The sequence below is a fragment of the Adiantum capillus-veneris genome, chromosome 18, assembly GCF_014529385.1.
Source record: "Adiantum capillus-veneris isolate H3 chromosome 18, ASM1452938v2, whole genome shotgun sequence".
Taxonomy (NCBI): Eukaryota; Viridiplantae; Streptophyta; class Polypodiopsida; order Polypodiales; family Pteridaceae; genus Adiantum; species Adiantum capillus-veneris.
The window spans coordinates 37,144,211-37,164,505 of NC_140948.1; the positions used below are offsets into that span (position 1 = coordinate 37,144,211).

The 20,295-nt window shown below is 42.1% G+C and overlaps 2 protein-coding genes across 3 annotated transcripts; one reads left to right on the forward strand and one right to left on the reverse strand.

Annotated features, from left to right (window-relative positions):
* Nucleotides 1-2,149: 2,149 nt before the first annotated feature.
* On the forward strand, nt 2,150-5,572 carry LOC147435499 (pentatricopeptide repeat-containing protein At2g33680-like). Its single transcript, XM_086488561.1, has one exon. The coding sequence runs from the start codon at nt 2,410-2,412 to the stop codon at nt 4,597-4,599; it is 2,190 nt and encodes a 729-aa protein (XP_086344687.1). The 5' UTR covers nt 2,150-2,409; the 3' UTR covers nt 4,600-5,572.
* Nucleotides 5,573-10,035: 4,463 nt separating this feature from the next.
* On the reverse strand, nt 10,036-13,204 carry LOC147435500 (putative pentatricopeptide repeat-containing protein At3g13770, mitochondrial). Of its 2 annotated transcripts, none has more exons than XM_086488562.1 (2): nt 12,861-13,204; nt 10,036-12,764 (listed from the first exon to the last, which is right to left on the reverse strand). In XM_086488562.1, the coding sequence occupies exons 1-2, from the start codon at nt 12,894-12,896 to the stop codon at nt 10,827-10,829; spliced, it is 1,974 nt and encodes a 657-aa protein (XP_086344688.1). In that variant the 5' UTR covers nt 12,897-13,204; the 3' UTR covers nt 10,036-10,826. The 2 variants fall into 2 exon arrangements, with proteins under 2 accessions (XP_086344688.1, XP_086344689.1); XM_086488563.1 differs by having other exon boundaries at nt 10,036-12,759; nt 12,861-13,203.
* Between the last annotated feature and the right edge of the window lie 7,091 nt (nt 13,205-20,295).

Sequence of the window (20,295 nt, forward strand, 5' to 3'; positions counted from 1 at the left end):
CAGCGAGACCCATATCGTCACTTCTGAAATCACGAGGCAATTCCGCACAAAAAAAAGAGTATATGATTTTTTGAAAATTTTGACACAAGGTTTTGCCAGTGTTAATATCTCGTTGTGGCAAGTGGAACGACACCCATGGTCAGTTTTGGTGTCCCGAGACCCAATTTTCCATACTGAAAAACACACTAAAATTTGAAATTTTTCTCAAAAAAAAAAAGTGCTATTTTTTGGTGCATATTGACAAGGGGACTTGAAAACTCATTTTGGAAAAGTTTGGGGTAAGCAAATTTTTTTTCGATTTTTTTTTTAAAAAAAAGCTTTTTTTCTACACGTGCCATTGCACACCAGTTGCACATGTTTTGAAAGTGTGAGCATACATGCAACATACACATATTTATAAAAATAGTATTTGAATGAGTGAGTATATACTAGGATGGGTTGCAAAGATGAAGATGTTGGTATGCCTTTCCAGAAAGGGTTGTAAAGGTGCACATACACGATGCGGTCACACATTCGATCATGCGATACGTGCATACGGCCATTTTTTATGTCCCTTTAAAGACGTAAAGATATCATATTGATGTACATCCACGGGACTGCTTGAGACAAGGGCCCTACATAAGATCAATGGCCATGGATGTGCCACATGGCATAGGATCAATGGATGTGGATGCACCATGTGGCACATTGTGCGGCTCATACGTACCCCCTTATGTGTCGGCGGGCTCTAGCTTTCTGAAATCACTATATAGCAAAGTATGGCCCAAAGTCCATAGGATGTATATATAGCTCACCATAAAACACGAATAGATAGTACCGTGTGGTCATAAATCCATAAGATCTATATATACTTAGCTAGAAACACCAACATATAGCATCCTATGGCCTTTGGTTTGTAGGATGTTTATATACTCATCATGAAACACCTACGTGTAGGGCCCTATAGACCTAAGGCCATAGGATATATATATATAGTCATATGAAGACACCTACATATAGCATCCTATGGACCTAACGCCATAGGATGTATACATACTCATCATGAAACACCTGCATATAACATCCTATGGTCTTAAGGCCATAGGATGCTATATACCTATCATTAATCAACTACATACATTTTCCTATGGCACTGAGGCCATAGAATGTATATTTACTATACACAAAGCACTTGCATAAAACATCATATGGGCTAAAGGCCATAGGGCATATATATACTCAACACAAGACACCTACATAAAACATCCTATGGACCTAAGGCCATAGGATGTTGTACCATCATGAAACAACTACATATAGTGCCCTATGGCATTGAAGCCATAGGATGTATATATATCCATCATGAAATTACTACATATAGTGCCCTATGGCCCTGAGGCTATAGGATGTATATATACTCGTCATGACACAACCCATCTAGTTCCAGAAACACCCTAAGACCATAAGATGTAAATTTACTCAACACTAACACCTACATAAAGCATCAATGACCCTAAGTCCAAAGGATGTATACATACTCATCATTAAACACCTACATGTTTGCTCATTGTGAACCACCTACATATAGCATCCTATGGTCCTAAAGCATCAATGACCCTAAGTCCAAAAGATGTATACATACTCATCATTAAACACCTACATGTTTGCTCATTGTGAACCACCTACATATAGCATCCTATGGTCCTAAGGCCATAAGATGTATACATACTCATCGTGAAACACCTACTTGTAGTACCCTATGGCCCTAAGGCAATAGGGTGTATATTTACTCAAGTGTTGTGGCGGTAGAAACAGATTCGATGGTTATACACTGCTGAGGCTATTTCGACAAATCGCCTACAACGCTCTATTCGCAACATCCAATATGCTGAAGAAAAAAAATTGTTGCATTGTTTTGACTTCCACAGAGCTCGCATGAGCAAAAAAGTTACAAAACAGAGTATTCTCTTACCAGAACTATGACGGATACGAACAATTGCCACATCAACCACTGCGCTACCGTGGCGAGCGTGTACTACAAGCGTGTGTACCATAGTTTTGGCCTATAGAATAAGTAGAGTTGGGGGCCGCCACTGTATTGGCCCCCTTACCTTACTAGTACTAGTTCTCTAAGGGAGGCAGTTACTTGTGACTCCATGTGCCTAATCGTACATCATTGAAAGAGAACGTGGTGAGTTCGAACCGTTGGCATTCGAAACAGCAAGTTGGCTATAGGAGCGACTTCTGCTGGACGTCCTGCTCTCAAGGTAAAGAACCTCTCTCTCTCTCTCTCGCACGCACGCACGATTTTTTATCACTGGCTTCGTGCCCACAGAGAAGCTCCAAATCCCTTGCAACATTGCGAAAGAAGCAATATCAGCCAGCCAAGTAAATCATGCAGAGGAAGAGATTGATAAGGACTTGAAAACAATGAGACGCTCCCTTATGAGCTCACTACAAGCCTGTGCTAAGAAGAAGGATTTGTACCAGGGCAGTAGGATACATGCTGATATTCGCAATAGTGGGCTACTTGAGAAGGATGCATACTTAGGGAACATGTTGATCACTATGTATGCCAAGTGTGGTGCTCTTGCCAAAGCACAACAAGTTGTTGATGAGCTTCCCGTCCGAGATGTCGTCTCTTGGACTGCACTTATTGCAGGCTACGTCCAGAATGGGCAGGGCAAAGAAGCTCTATGTTGCTTTTATCGGATGCAAAGTGAGGGTCTCTCTCCAAATGCGTTCACCTATTCTTGCATCTTCAAGGCATGTGGCATTATGCAAGACCTTGACAAGGGCAAACAAATTCATGACGAGATTGTCATTCAGGGATTGTTGAAAAGAGATGTTGTGCTTGGCAGTTCTTTGGTCGATATGTATGCCAAGTGTGGTTTGCTTTTGAAAGCTCAAAAAGTTTTTGATGAGCTTCCAGTCCAGGATGTAGTCTCTTGGAATGCATTGATTGCAGGATATGCCCAACATGGGCAGGGTAAAGAAGCTCTAGATTGCTTTCATCAGATGCAAAGCAATGGCATCTCTCCAACTACGATCACCTATGCTTGCATTTTGAAGGCATGTGGCATTATACAAGATGTTTCCATGGGTGAACAAGTTCACGATGAGATTCTTAGGCAAGGGCTCTTGGGGAAAAACGCCATGCTTGGCAATTTTTTGGTTGAAATGTATGCCAAGTGTGGTGCATTTTTGAAAGCACACAAAGTGCTTGATGGGCTTCTTGTCCGGAATGTCGTCTCTTGGACTGTGCTCATTGGAGGGTATGTCCAACATGGCCAAGGCAAAGAAGCTCTAGGTTGTTTTCATCGGATGCAAAGTGAGGGCCTCTCTCCGAATGCGATCACCTATTCTTGCATCTTGAAAGCATGTGGCATTATGGAAGACCTTGATGCGGGCAAACAAATTCATAATGAGATTACTACCTTGGGGCTGTTGAAAAAAGAAGTTATGCTTGGCAGCGGTTTGGTTGATATGTATGCTAAATGTGGTGAACTTCTGAAAGCACAAGAAGTTTTTGATGAGCTTTCTATACGGGATGTGGTCTCTTGGAATGCATTGATTGCAGGATATGCTCAACAGGGGCAGGGCCGGGAAGCTTTAGATTGTTTTCATCGGATGCAAACCGAGGGGCTGTCTCCAACTGCAATCACCTATGCTTGCATTTTGAAGGCATGTGGCATTACGCAAGATGTTGACACAGGCAAACGAATTCATGATGAGATTGTTAGTCAAGGACTCTTGGTAAAACATGTCATGCTTGGCAATGCCTTGGTCGACATGTATGCCAAATGTGGTGTACTTTTGAAAGCACAACAGGTTTTTGTTGAGCTTCCTCTCCGGAATGAAGTCTCTTGGAATGCATTGATAGCAGGATATGCCCAACAAGGGCATGGCCAGGAAGCACTCCGCTGTTTTCATCGAATGCAGAGTGAGGGCTTCTCACCGAATGTAGTCAGTTGGACTGCAGTTATCGGAGGATATGCCCAGCAAGGGCTGGCCAAGGAAGCTTTGAACTGTTTTCAATGGATGCAACAGGAGGGCATTATTCCAAATGCAATCACTTTTCTGAATGTACTCAATGCGTGTAACCGTGCAGGTCTGGTGGATCAGGGCCAAACATATTTTGATAACATGAGGGAAAAATTTGGGATTGCACCGAACAAAGATCACTACACATGCATGGTTGATCTTTTTGGAGGTGCAAGGCTTTTTGACAAAGCTATGCGAGTAATTACAATGATGCCAGCGTCTGATCATCCTGCTCTTTGGTCTGCTCTTCTAGGTGCTTGTAGAAAGTGGGGAAATGTGAAGCTTGGACAGTTTGCTTTTGAGCGTGCAGTACAACTAGATGAAAGTGATGCTGGGGCATATGTCTTAATGAGTAATATTTATGCAGCTGCCGGCATGCAGGAGGAGGCACAAAACATTGAACACATGAGAATGGAAAATACCGCTCGGAAGCAGCCCGGGCGCTGGTGCTGGGTTAATGCCAGTGAAGAAGTGCATAAGTTTGTCATAGAGGATACCAAGTATCCACAAACAGAAAAATCTATGCAAAGTTGCAAGATCTTGAACTTAATGTGTCCTGACAATAGTATCTGCTGAATTGTATTGCATCTGCTAAATTGTATTGCATCTCACAAAACCTTTCTGCTGATTCCAAAGAGGTTTTGCCTTGTCAGCAAAATGAGAAGTTGGCCATTGCTAGTTTGGGGGATTGCCATGCTCAGACCTTGCCAATATTAAAACTAGAGAAGCGTAAAATAATGGTCAGAGATTCTAACCGCCTTCACATTCCTGGAAGGGAGCACTTTTCTTATAGTTATTCAGTGGTGAACCTTCCGGAAGGGGAGCATGAGTTAAATTATAGAAGGAATGCTTGCTTTTAAGGTCATGGCTGCTAGATTTGCTCGCTTCTTTGCAGGTCCTCTTAATGGGAGAGTGATAGGCTTTTCAAAAGTGAAAAGTGTTTTTGTGATCACTGACCTTAATGAAAGCTCCTTGACCTTGTGTACAAAAAGAAACTCCAATCCTGAAAAGGATGCTTGTTCTGGATGGGGGAATGACAAGCGTTTGGTTGAAATGCAACTCTCATGAGGAGTTCTTATTGAGGGCGTGTAAGATTGTGGTGCTTGTATGTTGGGACGATGATGCACTTTCTCAGGCACAGAGTGACATGAAGATGTGGAGTCTTGTGGTCTGTAGAGCTTTGATTGCAAGATGAGCTTAATAGGATAAGAACAATTGTACTCCGGCTCACGTCGTGTCTTGCAGCGTCATCTCCTGGGATGCTCTAACTGCAGGAGTTTCAAGTCCAAGTGTGGTGCTTCAAGTCCTTAATAAGCTCCCATCTTTCCACTTGCAATGTTGTCTCCTCGATCACTCTGATTGCAGCACAAGGACATCCTCCCAATTCCAATGACGTGTTTATTCTAAAAGCTACTACTATGATTGTAGCATAGGCCACGCTGATCACAGTCATTCACAGAGGACAATTGAGGCTTAAGTAGGCAAGAAAATCTGCAGTAAGATTCCAATTATGCATTGCTCAATGCTAGGGCATCATATGCTTTGTGGACATTTATGCCCAATGTTCTGCTGTCTGTTGGGCAAGCTCCTGCAACAGAAACATACCAATTGAATTTGTGCCTATACAAGCTTTTAGCTGCTTTATTGCCAAGACGATCATAGTATTCATGTGCGTATTCACAAGTACTACGCTGTATAGGCGCCAAATAGTGGAACAGATGACATAAACACAATTTGAATCATTATGTATAGTACATAATTGCTCTATGATGGTCATTATAAACTAGCCAAGAATGGCACAAACAGAATTGCTATTCTTGGATATTCAAGGTTCTATAGCACATAGGCCATTTTAGAGCAATAATATTTTTCCTATTCTTGGCTATTTTATTCTCTACAGCACAGCACCCTTAGATATGTCTATTAGGTGCTATGTTTGCTATTAAGCGGTATATAGCAGAGTAACAGCCATGATTTTGCGGTGTTATATAGCTTTTGGACGCCATATAGCAGAAACAATTCTTTTTGTGCCCTTTGAGATATTTTTTAATATATTGCTAGCACCCCACGATATAGCTATTGTGTGCTATATAGCATACCACAGAAGCTTTTCTATGATTCTATTAGTACTATCTCAGAGTCTCTGCTATTTGATGCTACAAAGCACCCATGATATAGGCATTAGATGTTCTATAGCTATCAAAAGCTACAAAGCAAAACGGCGCCACAAATTATTTTTTGACAATTTGATTTAGTGCTATTCTTGGCTATTTTCCATTATAATTTGTGCTTTATCTCATATATACTTTCTCACTAAAAATGCACACAAAGCAATTATTCTTCATCCTCATTTAAGGCGATGAATAAAACGGATGATCATAGCTTGGCAAATGCTTTAAACCTACAATCTATGAGCTAATAAGCTCACCTTCTAGCAAGAACAAGCTCTGAACAAAGCACCCAACTAAACAAAGAATCAATGAGAACTTGGAGTACTTTTATATTCCTAAAATGAATGGTTTGCTTATTGATTGCTCAACTTTTTGAGTTAGATCTTGTAATACACCCATTGCGTGTTCAGCCACCACATCCTTTATCATTGCGGTATTACCGTCAAATACTAGAAATCCGCATATATCACCTCCAATACTCTCCTTTCCAATCTTATAAGAACATCAACTTATGAAACACTTGGCTGATTAAAAAACGGGTTCTTTGATGCGAGTCCTAAAATCAGATGTGCTACTAGTTTGTGTACAATTGCTATGAATTTGCAAAGTTTTGAATGCTTTGTTGGACATCTTGCAACATTGACTTCTATGGAGCTTCTATGCCTTCTTCCACTACAATTTCTTGTCATCGTAGAGAAAACGAAGGTCCCAAGTTGATCTTCAACAATCTCATGGCTTTTTGTAGCTTCTATCTCTGCTGCTAACCTAGTTCATAGCTTCTCAATTTCAATGTTTTCTCTTCAGACAACTAATTTTTGTTTAATAGAAAACTTGAAGCTCATTGAAAGTGAGAAATATTCACTACTGTTTCCTTAGTGAAATTAAGCTATTTAATAGTCTAAGCCATCATATAAGATCTCTTACCTTGAGTCGCATATATTTGTTGAGTAGAACCTTTTCCATATAGGATGCTGAGCCTGACTTTGGATTTAAGCTCACCTAGAGATCTTGATCTTTAGTAGATTATTTAGCAATGATCTCACCTATCACAAGAAACAATTTCATTTTATCCACTTTTTCTCCAATGGGAGTATCTTGTAGCTCAAATGTTTCTATAAACTTGCTTCTATCTACTTGAAACGCCGTCAATTCACCCAATCCTAGATTGTACTCCTAGCTTGCGGGTTCTAATTTTTGCTCATTGGCCTTGTCACCTTGAACTCCTTTGCACTTGTGTATATTTTGTTTTGTGCTTCTAGAACCTCTTTTGCATTTTAGAAATTTAAATCATGTACAAACACACACGACCCATTTTGAAACTAATTGTCTTCTATGCTCAACTTCGAAGACAAATGCACTCTCAACGTTCTCAATATCGCTGGTTAAGCAGAGTCTATTAGCTACCACCTCTGAGAAAAATAAAGAGATACAAAGGCTCCTTGGACATGTACTTTTGTAACACCAAACTTATAGCAAACACCTATTTGCACATTCAACAATGTGTTGTGCATGTCACCTCAAACACCCGATAGCCAAAGTTAGTGATTAGAGTTTATTTGCTTTGTGTATGAGTTCAATTGGTTAAATGAGCATAGCTGAAGACCCATTAAACTTACTAAAATCTGACAATATCAGTAAGGTCAAAACAATTGCAATTGGTCTTTGTTGGAAGTAAATCCAATCAGATGTAGTTGGCCATACTTAGGTCCCAACAAATGCCAATTGCAATTGGTTTGGCCTCAATAGGAAAGACTGTAATAGAATCGATTGACCTCAATTGCGCAATATGGTAATATCTTTATCACCGTTGAAATCATGTATTTGCGTCCAATAAGATACAAGTGTCATTCGCTATAATTGAGGTCAATATCAAGAATAACTAAGCCCTACCTAGATCTACCAAAATGCAATTGATTCCTATGTGATCTGATGGATTCCTCTTTTATTTAACTTGGCTTGAGCTCAATTGAAGCCAATTCTACCCAATCACTCTAATCATAACACAAGCTACAATTTGTACACTTCCTCAATCAAGGAATCAAGGACTCAAGCTGAAGCATCAAGCTTTTCTTTTGCAAACCCCTAACAAGACCCTCTTTTACAAGATTCATGAGATTCAGCTTTAATTGTTCTTATTTTGAATAAATATGTTATATTCCACACATGACCTCAAAGTTGGCCCTTTTCCGAGTATAAACACCCACCCCTCCTACAAACATGATTTCCGAGCACAAAAGAACCATACTTGAAAGCCATAAATTAACACTTTCCTAAAAGATAAGCACCACAATCTACCATGTCAGCATGCCTCCTCACCTACTCAGAGAGAAAGATGCCCCCCTCTATCTGCCATATCTCCAATCCAAAAAAGTAATGAAGCAAGATGAGATTCATCATCTCAATTCCCTTGCCAAGGTCTCCATAGCACTCTGTATATGCGGGTCATGGCTACTTGTCAAATCTTTATCACCGTTATCTCTGTCCAACTTCCCTTTGCCTTTGTCTTCCCTTGAGTTCCTAGTTTATTCTTTTGCTTCAAAATCCCGAGCCAAACAAAGCGTCATGTCACATTTATAACAACTGTTGTTGGACCTCATGGGTACCGAGGCTAACTGAGTACTGGTATTGCCGTCCTTGTCAATCTTTCTTTTACTAGCGAACTCGTACATTTGCTTTTGGCTTCACAATCTCGAGCCAAACAATTTTTTGGTTTCCTCGAGAATTGTGGTTGAGCATAGGCCGTTAACTAGATGGTTGATCTGTTGTCCATAGCCATTTGTTGGTTTTGATCGTTGATGTCATGGCGCTCGAGCAAGGGAGGGCTTTGTTGTCCTTGCACTCCAAAGGCCGTACAATTCCACCAAGCCGCACCAGCACCAAACTTCGAAATCCTCTCCTTCCAAGCCAATACAACACACCTTTGGGGCCTTTGCAAGTCGTTCTCCCAAGGGAGGTCTCGAAACAATTGACCTCGTGCGCCCCTTTCAATTCTTCCAAATCCGATCAAGAGGAAAACTCCTCCAACGCCCTTCACGAACCTCAAATTCTCCTCCCAAAGCCGATCACAAGAATCTGCACTTCTCTCGAAAATTGGCCTCCAAAGGCCGCTCCTTCCAAGCCTATTGTCAAAAAATTTAACAAAATGGGATCCAAGATCCCACCATCTAAAGCTCTCCAAGACAATGCAGACAAGTCCCTCTCTGCTACCCAAAAGTGCTCACCACTGGCTCACAGCGTTTTTAAACGCTGGCTCAGCGTGAGAGTGGAGGGGGCATCAGGTACTGTAGATGGGGGAAGAGGTGTAGTGCGTCGCCGCCATGGAGGTGCTAAACAGCATTTTAAAACACAGGGATTAGGGTGAGGAAATTGTCAATGACACATGGCCTTGCCACCGCCGTCGTTAGCACAAATGCAAGGCATCTCAAAACGCTAGCTAAGGAGCTTAACACCGCCAGGCTGGGGACTGTTTCAGAGCGCAGAAGGGCAGCGAGTCGGGAGAGCTGTGCGTCACAACGTTTTAAAACACTAATGGTACAGCGGTTTTTTTTTTGGGGGGGCGGTTCTGCAACGTCACCAAGAGCATGCTCAGTAGCGTTTTAGAACGCTAACGCTAGGGATAACTGCGAACCAGGCAGCATGCAGAGGAGGGGAGGTAATGGCGAGAGCAACTACGAAGCGGGAAAGGCCTTCTCTTCTCAAGGTGATGCCTTGCTCCACCAAAGTCACGGAGCATGAAGCTCTAATACCACGTCTTAGATGCGGAAGCGTAGAGACCAAGGGGAGAAAGCAAGAGAGAGAGAGAGAGAGAGAGAGAGAGAGAGAGAGAGAGAGAGAGAGAGAGTCTCCTGAACCAATCAACCTTGGCAATGAATTAACTGATACAATGTACAATGGGGGCAAGGGGTCACATATATACCCACCTCAATTGCCCTGCCCAAACTTTGACAAATAAGTAAAATAAATAACTAAAAGTCAAAATAAATAATGGGATCACTTTGGGCAGTTGAAGTTCTCCTCCCACAATCACCGGCCCCGATGACTGGCACTCCTTTCAGTATTTCTTCCTTGATTGATGACAAAGTACAGCTGCCACGGGTCTCTCTTCTTTGCAAGGCTCCCAAGCTCATTCGCCAGAGAGAGAGCCCTAGGACCATATTTAAACGAGCATAGGGGACCCAAAAACAGGGCGCCTCAAAAGCAACTCAAGCCAAAAGCTGTTTTCCCAAAAGCACTGCCAAATCCGGCTTATAAACTGCTCTGCCGTACAGCTTCCCACATGGCTGGCTATAAAATGCGGCGGAAATTCTGCTAGGTGCTACATCAGCTTTTGCACAAATTTTTCAGCATGATTGTTTTGTCCGGGGTTCTCCTTTACTTCAGTGGACCCCTTGGGTGCCCATCATGCCATGTCATCACACCTGTGACAAACTCTACAGCAGTCTCCCTTTTGGATTGAAGCTCCATTTTGTAGTCCCACAACTTCCATTATAAATATTCAATCAGTAATGCTTCCCACATTCTAAAGCTTAATCAAGAAGACATGAAAAGAAGCGAGCATAGAAATCACAACCATAGGAACCAGATTCATTTAAAGAATGAGAACCCTGCTCTCCTTTCTGAGACTTCCATTACTCAGCCACCGCAAGAACAATTCCCACTTTCAAAAATGTGAAGACAGTTTGCATCTTTGACCACTATTTTACGCTTTTCTATTTTTGATACAAGTGAGGTAGTCACATGGCAATCCCCACATACTTGCATGCTGCTTATGATGCGTATATCTTTACCTTCTGGTGTATTGACAATCGCACAAGCAATAGCCCAGTTCTCAATATGCTGACAAAGCATTACCTCTTTGAAATCAGCCGAAAGGTTTTGAGGAACCCGATGCAAATATGGGGAATATCCTTGTTGGACCAATTTAAGTTCAAGATCTTGTAATTTTGCATGGATTTGTCCGCTTTGTGGATGCTTGATATCCCCAGCAACAAATTTATGAACATGTCCACTCTCATCAACCCAGCAGCTATGTCCCGGCTGCTTTGAAGCGGCAATTTTCAATCTCATGAGTTCAATGTTTCGTGCGTCCTCTTGCATGCCAGCAGCTGCATAAATATTACTCATTAAGGCATATGCCCCAGCATCACTTTCATCTAGTTGAACTGCACGCTCAAATGCAAACCTTCCAAGCTTCACATTTCCCCATTTTTGACAAGCGCCTAGAAGAGCAGACCAAACTGGAGGATGATCACATGATGGCATCATCATTATTACTTTCATTGCTTTGTCGAACAGCCTTGCACGTCCAAAAAGACCAACCATTAAAGTGTAGTGTTCGTTGTTAGGTACAATACCATATTTAGCGGTCATCTTATCAAAATATATTTGGCCCTGATCTACTAGACCTGAACGACTACATGCATTGAGCACATTAACAAAAGTAATTGCATCCGGAGAGACGCCCTCTTGTTGCATCTGCTGAAAACAGTTCAAAGCTTCCTTCGCCAGCCCTTGCTGGGCATATCCTCCGATAAGTGCAGTCCATGAGACTACATTTGGAGAGAAACCCTCACTCCGCATTCGCTGAAAACAGCCCAATGCTTCCTGGCCTTGCCCCTGTTCCACATATCCTGAAATCAATGCATTCCAAGAGACCACATCCCGGACAGAAAGCTCATTAAAAACTTCTTGTGCTTTGAGAAGCACACCACATTTGGCATACATGTCGACCAAAGAGTTGCCAAGCACAACGTTCTTTCCCAAGAGTCCCTGACTAACAATCTCATCGTGAATTTGTTTGCCTGTGTCAGCGTCTCGCAGAATACCACAAGCCTTCAAGGTGCAAGAATAGGTGATTGCATTTGGAGAGAAGCCCTCATTTTGCATTTGATGGAAACAACCTAGTGCTTCTTTGCCCTGCCCATGTTGGACATATCCTGCAATAAGTGCAGTCCAAGAGACGACATTCGGGACGGGAAGCTTGTCCAGCAATTCATGTGCCTTCATGAATAAACCACATCTGGCATACATGTCGACCAAAGCATTCCCAAGCACAACATTTTTTTCCAAGAGCCCCTGACTAAATATCTCATCGTGAATTTTTTTGCCTGTGTCAAAATCTTGCATAATGCCACATGCCTTCAAGATGCAAGAATAGGTGAATGCATCTGCAGAGAGGCCCTCATTTTGCATCCGATGAAAACAACTGATTGCTTCTTTGCCCTGCCCATGTTGGACATACCCTGCAATAAGTGCAGTCCAAGAGACCACATCCCGGACAGAAAGCTCGTCAACCACTTGTTGTGCTCTGGCAAGTGCACCACACTTGGCATACATGCTGACCAACGTGTTCCCTAAGTATATGTCCTTCTCAAGTAACCCACTATCGCGAATATGAGCATGTATCATAGTCCCCTGGTATAAATCCTTCTTCTTAGCACAGGATTGTAGTGAGGTCATAAAAGAAAGTCTGATTGCAGTCAAGTCTTTAGCATTCCCTTCCTCTCCATGTTTGACTTGCCTGGCTGGAATCGCTTCCTTTGTGAATTTGTGAGGGGATTTGGAGCTGCTCTGAACCAGAACAGTAATGCTTAATTTTCAGGGTCTTTGTGTGTGTGTGTGTGTGTGTGTGTGTGTGTGTGTAAAAAGAAACAGTGGTTTCCTTACCTTGAGGGTACGTCGTCCCGCAGAGGTTGCCCCCATAGCGCTGTTGCTAACGCTCACCCGCCTCGCTGCTCCCTCTAATCACTTGCGACAGCCCAGTTTGAACAACGTAGAGTGTTGGAACCTTTTGCATATCTTGGTAATTTTTTGGGGGAAAAGATTGTAAGCTCTAAAGCCAGGCTGGGTTCAGACGAGGCCTGTGGAAGAAAATCTTGGTGCAAGTCTGCCGCCGCCTTGTCTGAACGATTCTGGAGGGGGAAGAGCGAAAAAGACAGAGGTTGAGAACTTTAGCTGCTTTTCTACTTTCATGGAGCTTGTCTGCCTAATACTGAAAATTTGTGAGTGTGGCATGTAACTAATCCCGCTTAGAGCCGAGTCCCCATTGCACTAAGGGTATTAGAGCCCAATGTTGAATTGTTATGCTTCGATGAATTTTTTTGGTTTTATCAATGCCAAGGATTATAATTTTGATGGTTTGTCAAAGAGTTATGTTTTGATAATTTTTTTATTTTTTGCTTACATATATTAAAAAAATTCAATTTTGATATTTGTAAGCAAAAAATATTTAAAAAAATTCAACAAATAAGATGAATCATCAGCATAATCAATGTCAAATTGTTATGGTTTAATGATTCATTTTATATGTTGCCTGTGGATGTTGATGAGTTATAAGAAATATGTTTTGACAATTTGGTTTGTTTTCCAACAATAAACGTCAAAGATTTATGATTTTACTCATGATGATCGTTCGTTTTATTGAGACGGTCATTCTTCCTATGGAGTTGTTTCTTCCTATGGAGTTGTTTCATGATGTAATAATGCATTTCCATGATAATAACAATTTGGCAATACCTAAATTTGATAGCACATGACTTGTTAATTTGATAAAGGAGGAGATTCCTTGAGTTCATATGTTGATGAAGCCTCGGTTGTTAATATTGGGATAAAGGCGGTGTGCCTCTTACCCCGGTCGGACACGCTAAAGACGTTCGACCGTGCATTACTTGTACACACCTTATTCTTTACTAGTTAGAAGAATAAGGGCCTCTCTCACACACATATAGTGTTGAGCTCCTCCACCCACATCCTGTGTACTCTCTATCTCTCTCTCCTTCTCTCTCTCTACACCTGGTTTGCTCTTGGGTGTGAGAGTGGTATTGGTTGCGTATGCTTGAGTGTGGATTTTTCGCATGATTTGCTCACGATTTTGAGCATGTTTAGGCATGTATGGTTATTATGGTCAGATAGCCGAAATACTGCTAAAACTCTGGCAAATTTTTTCCATCAGTTTTATGCACATGATTTGATGTAATCCAGGTAGTGATTATGAGTTGCACTCATGGCTTGTGCAAGTGGGAGATTAGTGGGTATATGTCTCGATACCAACCTCGGTGAGCTTGGCAATTAGTCCACAGGTTTGCAGTGTTCCTAGATTGTTTTCCATTTTGTTTGGCATTGTGCCATAGTATTGTTACCATATACATGTGGTAGTGATGTGTGTGAACACACTAGGACCGCCGGGGCATTTTTTCCCTCTTTAGGAGGTTTTTTTCCCCGTGCATTGTATATACGCCCATCACTCTAGGGCTATCCATCTTTTCCATTCCACACTAAGTAATACACTCTCTATTGTGTGCCTTGAGCTTCCTTCGTCTTCTCCAAGCTGTGTGTGTTTCTCTTCAACCCTAATTCCAACAATTGGTATCAGAGAAGGTCACGTCCTCCCGAGCTTAGTCGCCAGCTGCTCCAGCACACGCCTACTCACTTTCTCTGATTTCAGTGAGCTTTGGCGAGCGTTCCCAGGTCGACAAAAATTTTGGGTAGGTTCAAAGAGCTTGGTTTGCTCAGAATTTTGATTTGGGCTCATTTCGGCCTCTGTTTCCACTACAGGCAGTACTGCACATGCTATTTCGTCATTTTTTGCGGAATTTCTGCCAGTGCCGTTTTCTGCATAACAGGTGCCTTATAGTCTTCTACGGTTTGTGCTATATAGCACAGGTTGTTCCCGTTCCATTTCTCCTATTTTCGGGCAGTTTTCACATCAGGGGCAGCATTTACCATGGCTGACAACAACAACACAGATGTGTTCAAGATGTTTGCTACTGAGGACAGGTTGGATGGGGACAACTACCCTATGTGGGCTTATATGATGCAACATGTTCTTGTGTCAAAGGGTGTCTGGAACATTGTGCAGGGCATTGATGTACGTCCTGGTTCTGAGGATGTAGGCGATGTTGAGGATGTTGCAAGTCTTGCTGCAAGGATTGTAGCTATTAGAGTTGTTTTGCCTACGGCAGAACAAGCTCGTTGGGATGTTAAGGATGCGCAGGCTCATGCATTGATTGCGCTGTCTGTGAAGCGCACCATTGTTCCTCACATCCGTTCAGCAAAATCTGCAAAACAAGCTTGGGATATTTTAGCAGGTCTTTATGCAAGCCGCAATGAGGCTAAAATTGCTTTGCTGCATAAAGAGCTGGAGTCGAAGATTATGCATGAGGAAGATGATACGGACACTTTCCTTGCTAGTGTCAAGGATATCAATGAGCAACTTATTTCTGGAGGTGAAGTTATTTCAGACAGTTCCCTTGTGCAGACTGTTCTTGATGCCTTACCAGATTCTTACCAGACTTTTGCTAGTACTTGGAGACTTATGACCCAAGGAAATCCATAAGTTGTCAAGTTTGATGCATTATGCACATTGCTGTTGCAAGAGTCACTTTCCAGAAAAAACAGGACTAGGCAGCGTGCAGTTGAACAGGCTTTTATTGCTTCTCAAAGAAAGGGTGGTAACAGCAATGCAGCCACTTCTTATGGTTCTGCTGCGAGTGGCAAAAATTCCGTTCCTAATGCTTCTGCTGGCAGCAATTCGTCTGGAAATTCTGGTGATAAGGGCAAAAAGAAGATGCGTTGCCATTATTGTAAAGCCAATGATCACTTGATCAAGTCGTGTCCTAAGTTGAAGGCCAAAGAGACTAAGAAGAAAGAGGGTGGTTTCACTGTAAATGCTGGTTACACTACAAATGCAGTTGAGTCTTCTGTGAAAGGAGACTGTAATGCTGATGTTGATGCAGAATGGGCTTTTAGCGTAGAGTGCACTTACAATCCTGCTGTTCATGATGCATGCTTGTCAATTGTTGCTGCAGATTCACATGTGTGGTATTTCGATAGTGGTGCTACAAAGCACATTACCTCACATCGTGAATTGTTTACCTCTCTCGAGTCTGTCCCTCATGGGAATTCAGTCACTTGTGCCAACAACGCCTCTTATCCAGTTCAGGGAGTTGGAAAGATTGTGCTCACTGCTGCTAATGGCAGTTCCTTCACACTTGTTGATGCACTTTATGTACTTGGGATCAAGAAGAATCTCTTGTCTGTATCCGCACTTGCTAGACTTGGACTTGTAGTCAAATTTGTGGATGACAGATGTACAGTTTATGATTTCAGTTTTGGTGATGAAATTGTTGCATCTGGGCTTTTGTGCCGTGGGATGTATAAGCTCACTTTGTATGACAAGTGTGGACAAAATTTTGCAAATGCTGTTGCAGATTCAAGGGCTATTTCAGATGCAAAACTTTGGCATGCACGTTTTGGTCATCTGAATTTTGCCAGTTTGCTGCGTTTGTAGAAATCTGATATGGTTGCTTCTTTGCCACCTCTTGAAGCACCTGTCAACATGTTTGTGAAGGCTGTATTTTGGGTAAGATGCAGAGTTCTAAATTTCCAAAGGATGGTTCAGTTCGGGCCATATGCAGGTTGCAGCTTGTGCATAGTGATGTTTGTGGGCCCATGCAAACTCCGTCCTTGGGCAATTACCTGTACTTCGTGACTTTCATTGATGATTACTCTAGGCATGCATGGGTATTTCCGCTTAAAGTGAAGTCCGAAGTTTTTATGTGCTTCAAACAATTTCTGGCTATGGCTGAAAATGTCTCGAAATGTACTATGGGCACCCTTCGTTCCGATCGAGGGGGGGAGTATATGTCTCATGAATTTAATGCATTTCTGGTTAGTCGTGGGATAAAACACTAATGTATAGTGCCTTATACACCTCAGCAAAATGGTGTTGCTGAGAGGAAAAACAGGTCACTGACGGAAATGGCATGATGTATGGTCAAAAGTCAAGCTTTGCCGCATTCTTTTTGGCTTGAGGCCATCATGCGTGCCACTTATGTACTTAACAGGTGTCCTATGAAAGCTTTGCAGTCTATGACTCCATATGAAGCATGGCATGATAGAAAGCCATCTATTGAGCACATGCGTGTTTTTGGCCGTTTGGCATATGCTTTGGTGCCACAAGTGCAGCGCAGAAAATTGGATGATAAGGCTGTCAAATGTATTTTTGTTGGTTATAGTGTTGAAAGCAAAGGTTACAGGTTGTATCATCCGCAAACAAAACATATTCTGGTTTCACGGGATGTAGTGTTTGTGGAAGATTCTGTTCAGCCCTTGCTGTCATGTACTAGAGACAGTAATGTAAGCTCACAGGACATTTATGACACTTTGTTGCCTCTTTTTAGTGGTGGAAATACGAATGTAAGTTCCAATGAGGCAAATGTACAGCCTATGGGGGTTTCTGAAAATGTTTTAGATCAGCCTATTACTGATGCAGATGTACATGATGTACTTGATGAGGAAAGGGTTGAAAATGAGCAGGCTAGAGGTATGCCAAAATGGCTGGTGCACACTTTGCGTGACAGTAAATTGGATGCATCTTTGTCTAGTCGTACTTGTTCAGGCTCTTGCCATGCATCTTATGCATCAGATTGTTATGCTTTGGCTGTATCTAGCTTACATGATGTTGAGGAGCCTCCGTCTTTTGATGAAGCACAGAATTCAGAAAATTGGATGGCTGCCATGCAATCAGAATATGATGTACTTATAGAAAATGACACATGGACTTTATGTGATTTGCCTCCTGGCAAAAAGGCCATTGGTACGAAGTGGGTTTACAAGTTGAAACGCAAGCTGGATGGTGAGATCGATCGCCATAAGGCTCGACTTGTTGCAAAGGGTTATGCATAGCAAAAAGGCATAGATTATGAAGAGACTTTTGCTCCCACTTGTCGTATGACTATTGTGCGTTTTCTATGTGCATTGGCAGCTCATTTTGGTTGGGATGTACATCAATCAGACATTGTTACTGCTTTTGTTGACCACTGGGTCAACAACACAACATAACTCAAGTTTCGTACCAAAGTCTTATCTTTTGCGAGTTATGAAAGGCTGCGGATTATGGCTATAAACGTCATTTGAAATGAGTAGTTATTCTAGTTTCAGAAGCCGGGGTGCAATGGCACTTCCAGATTGTAAATACAAAGCCATTTGACCCTTTCAACCCCAATTTGGGTTAAACCTAAGGTAGCCTTAGTATATAAGGTACCTAGGTCATTTTGTAAGGAGGACTTTTAATCATAATCAAACTTTAGCGCTGCCGTCTACTGTGTGAGAGAGAAAGAGAGTGAGCGTGAGCTTCATCCTCTCGCTACACCCGGCTCGCTCAACGCATTGGAGATCCGACTGCACCATTGCTGTAGGCTCGAGGAGAGCTACGCGACAACGCCAAGCATTCCACGCGAGACGAAGCGCACACGCCGACGCATCTACGAGCTATTTTGTGGCCGTAAGTGTATCAAACGATGTCTGTTTTCTACGTGCTAGTAGTCTATAGAATCGTGGCGACATAAGCTACGCATAGGTATTCATAAATTTCAATTTCGGGCACTTTCAAAATTCTGCTCTGTCATCCTACGCGTTTTCTGCAGATGGGTTTTGAGTGTAGAAGCTTAGGGACAGGTGTATCCTAGTGAGGGGATGGTGTTCCTTAAGTTTCGTACAAATCTGGCATGATTAGGTGAGTTACCTTCTGCATGTGTGTATGTGGCTAGGTGGTGTAGTTGAGAGCAGTGAGGTTCTTGATTATGGTTTAGTTGGCCTTCTAGAGTGTTGTATGTGTAGGATGGTCTCAGCTTGACAAGCTTAAGAGATTTCCTCCGTGTGCCTATCGTGTCATCTGTGTCCTCGATTGACATTATGTTGATCTAGGTAGTGTTTACATGCACTTCATGGGTGTGTGAGTAGCTTCCCGTCCAACATTGGCGCCGCTGTCGGGGACACAAGGACCTAAGTAGGTTTCCTACTAACACTCGTGTGATGGTTGCTTGATTTAGTTTGGGCTAAAAAAAGCATTTTTCTTAAGTGGATCCGGAAGAGGATATTCCGCGATCAAGTGGATAGCCAGGAAGCGTGTGTCTTGCCGAGGGTCTGCGACTAGATAGGTTTAGTTAGGATCTTAGTATTAGAGTAGTTGTTGGTGGTCGAGTGATTTGTGAGGTGATAAAAGCGTTTACTAGTCCGTGTGTGGCAGTGAAGCGTTTTTCTACTCATAGATGCAAAACCCCATATGATTTGTAGGAGTAGCTTTAGGTAAGTGATCCGATTCTGATCTAGAGCTATTCGACACTGAATTATTTGCTAAAGTGCCTGATTGCATTTGAAATCACGGAAAAGTGTGCTTTTGAGAGTAAAAATGCATTAAACAAGCTTTTGTGGATATTTTTGTATGACTGTCTGATGTTGTGCATATAAAAGAGCATTTGCAAGGATTCTGTGAAGAAAACCTGAAATTCTGTAAACATAGACATCCTACGCATAGGATGTCTCAAGGGGGTTCTGGAGACCAAATTTGAAAATTTTGACTGCACCAGTGGGTTCAGAGGGTAGGTTTTACCCTAGTAATATATTGACTTGGGTGTTTTTGTTGACCAAAAGCCAAAAGGCGGAGTCAGAAAACATAAAATTTCAGAAAAGGCTTAAATTGAGTGATTTTTGCATGTTTTTGCAATTGTGAAGCATGCTTGCACTTGCTGAGAGCATAAGGAAGCATCAAGGACACTTCAGTCTGAAAAAATTAGCAGTAGACATCCTACGCGTAGGATGTCTACAAAGTGATCTGGTGGAAATTTTGAAAATCTGAGGTTACCATTGTGTTTAGAAGGTAGGTTTTACCCTATTTTCACCTGGAAAGTGAAAATTTGACCAAATTTTGACAGATCAAAGCCAAAAGACGAGAATTGCCAGACATCCTACCTAAATTGTGTCCAAGGCATAATTTTTGAGACCAAACCATAGGATGACTCCATAGGCATGTTCTAAATGTTGTATTGAGTGACTGAAAGGGGTTTCACCTCATTTGGGTGAGAAAATTGGGTTCAAAGCGGACTTTAACACTTTTGACTGAAAAAGCAAGGATAGCTACTTTTGGGGTCTTTTGACATCCAAATTCAAATCTGAGCATACCACTGGGTTGCTAACATCAAGGGGAAGCTGTGGGACAAGTCTGGGGTCAAACAGGCCAAAAAGACATGCTACGCGTAGGATGTCATATGTGTGATTTTGCACTCCAAACTTAATTTTGAGCATACCAGAGTGATCAGCACCT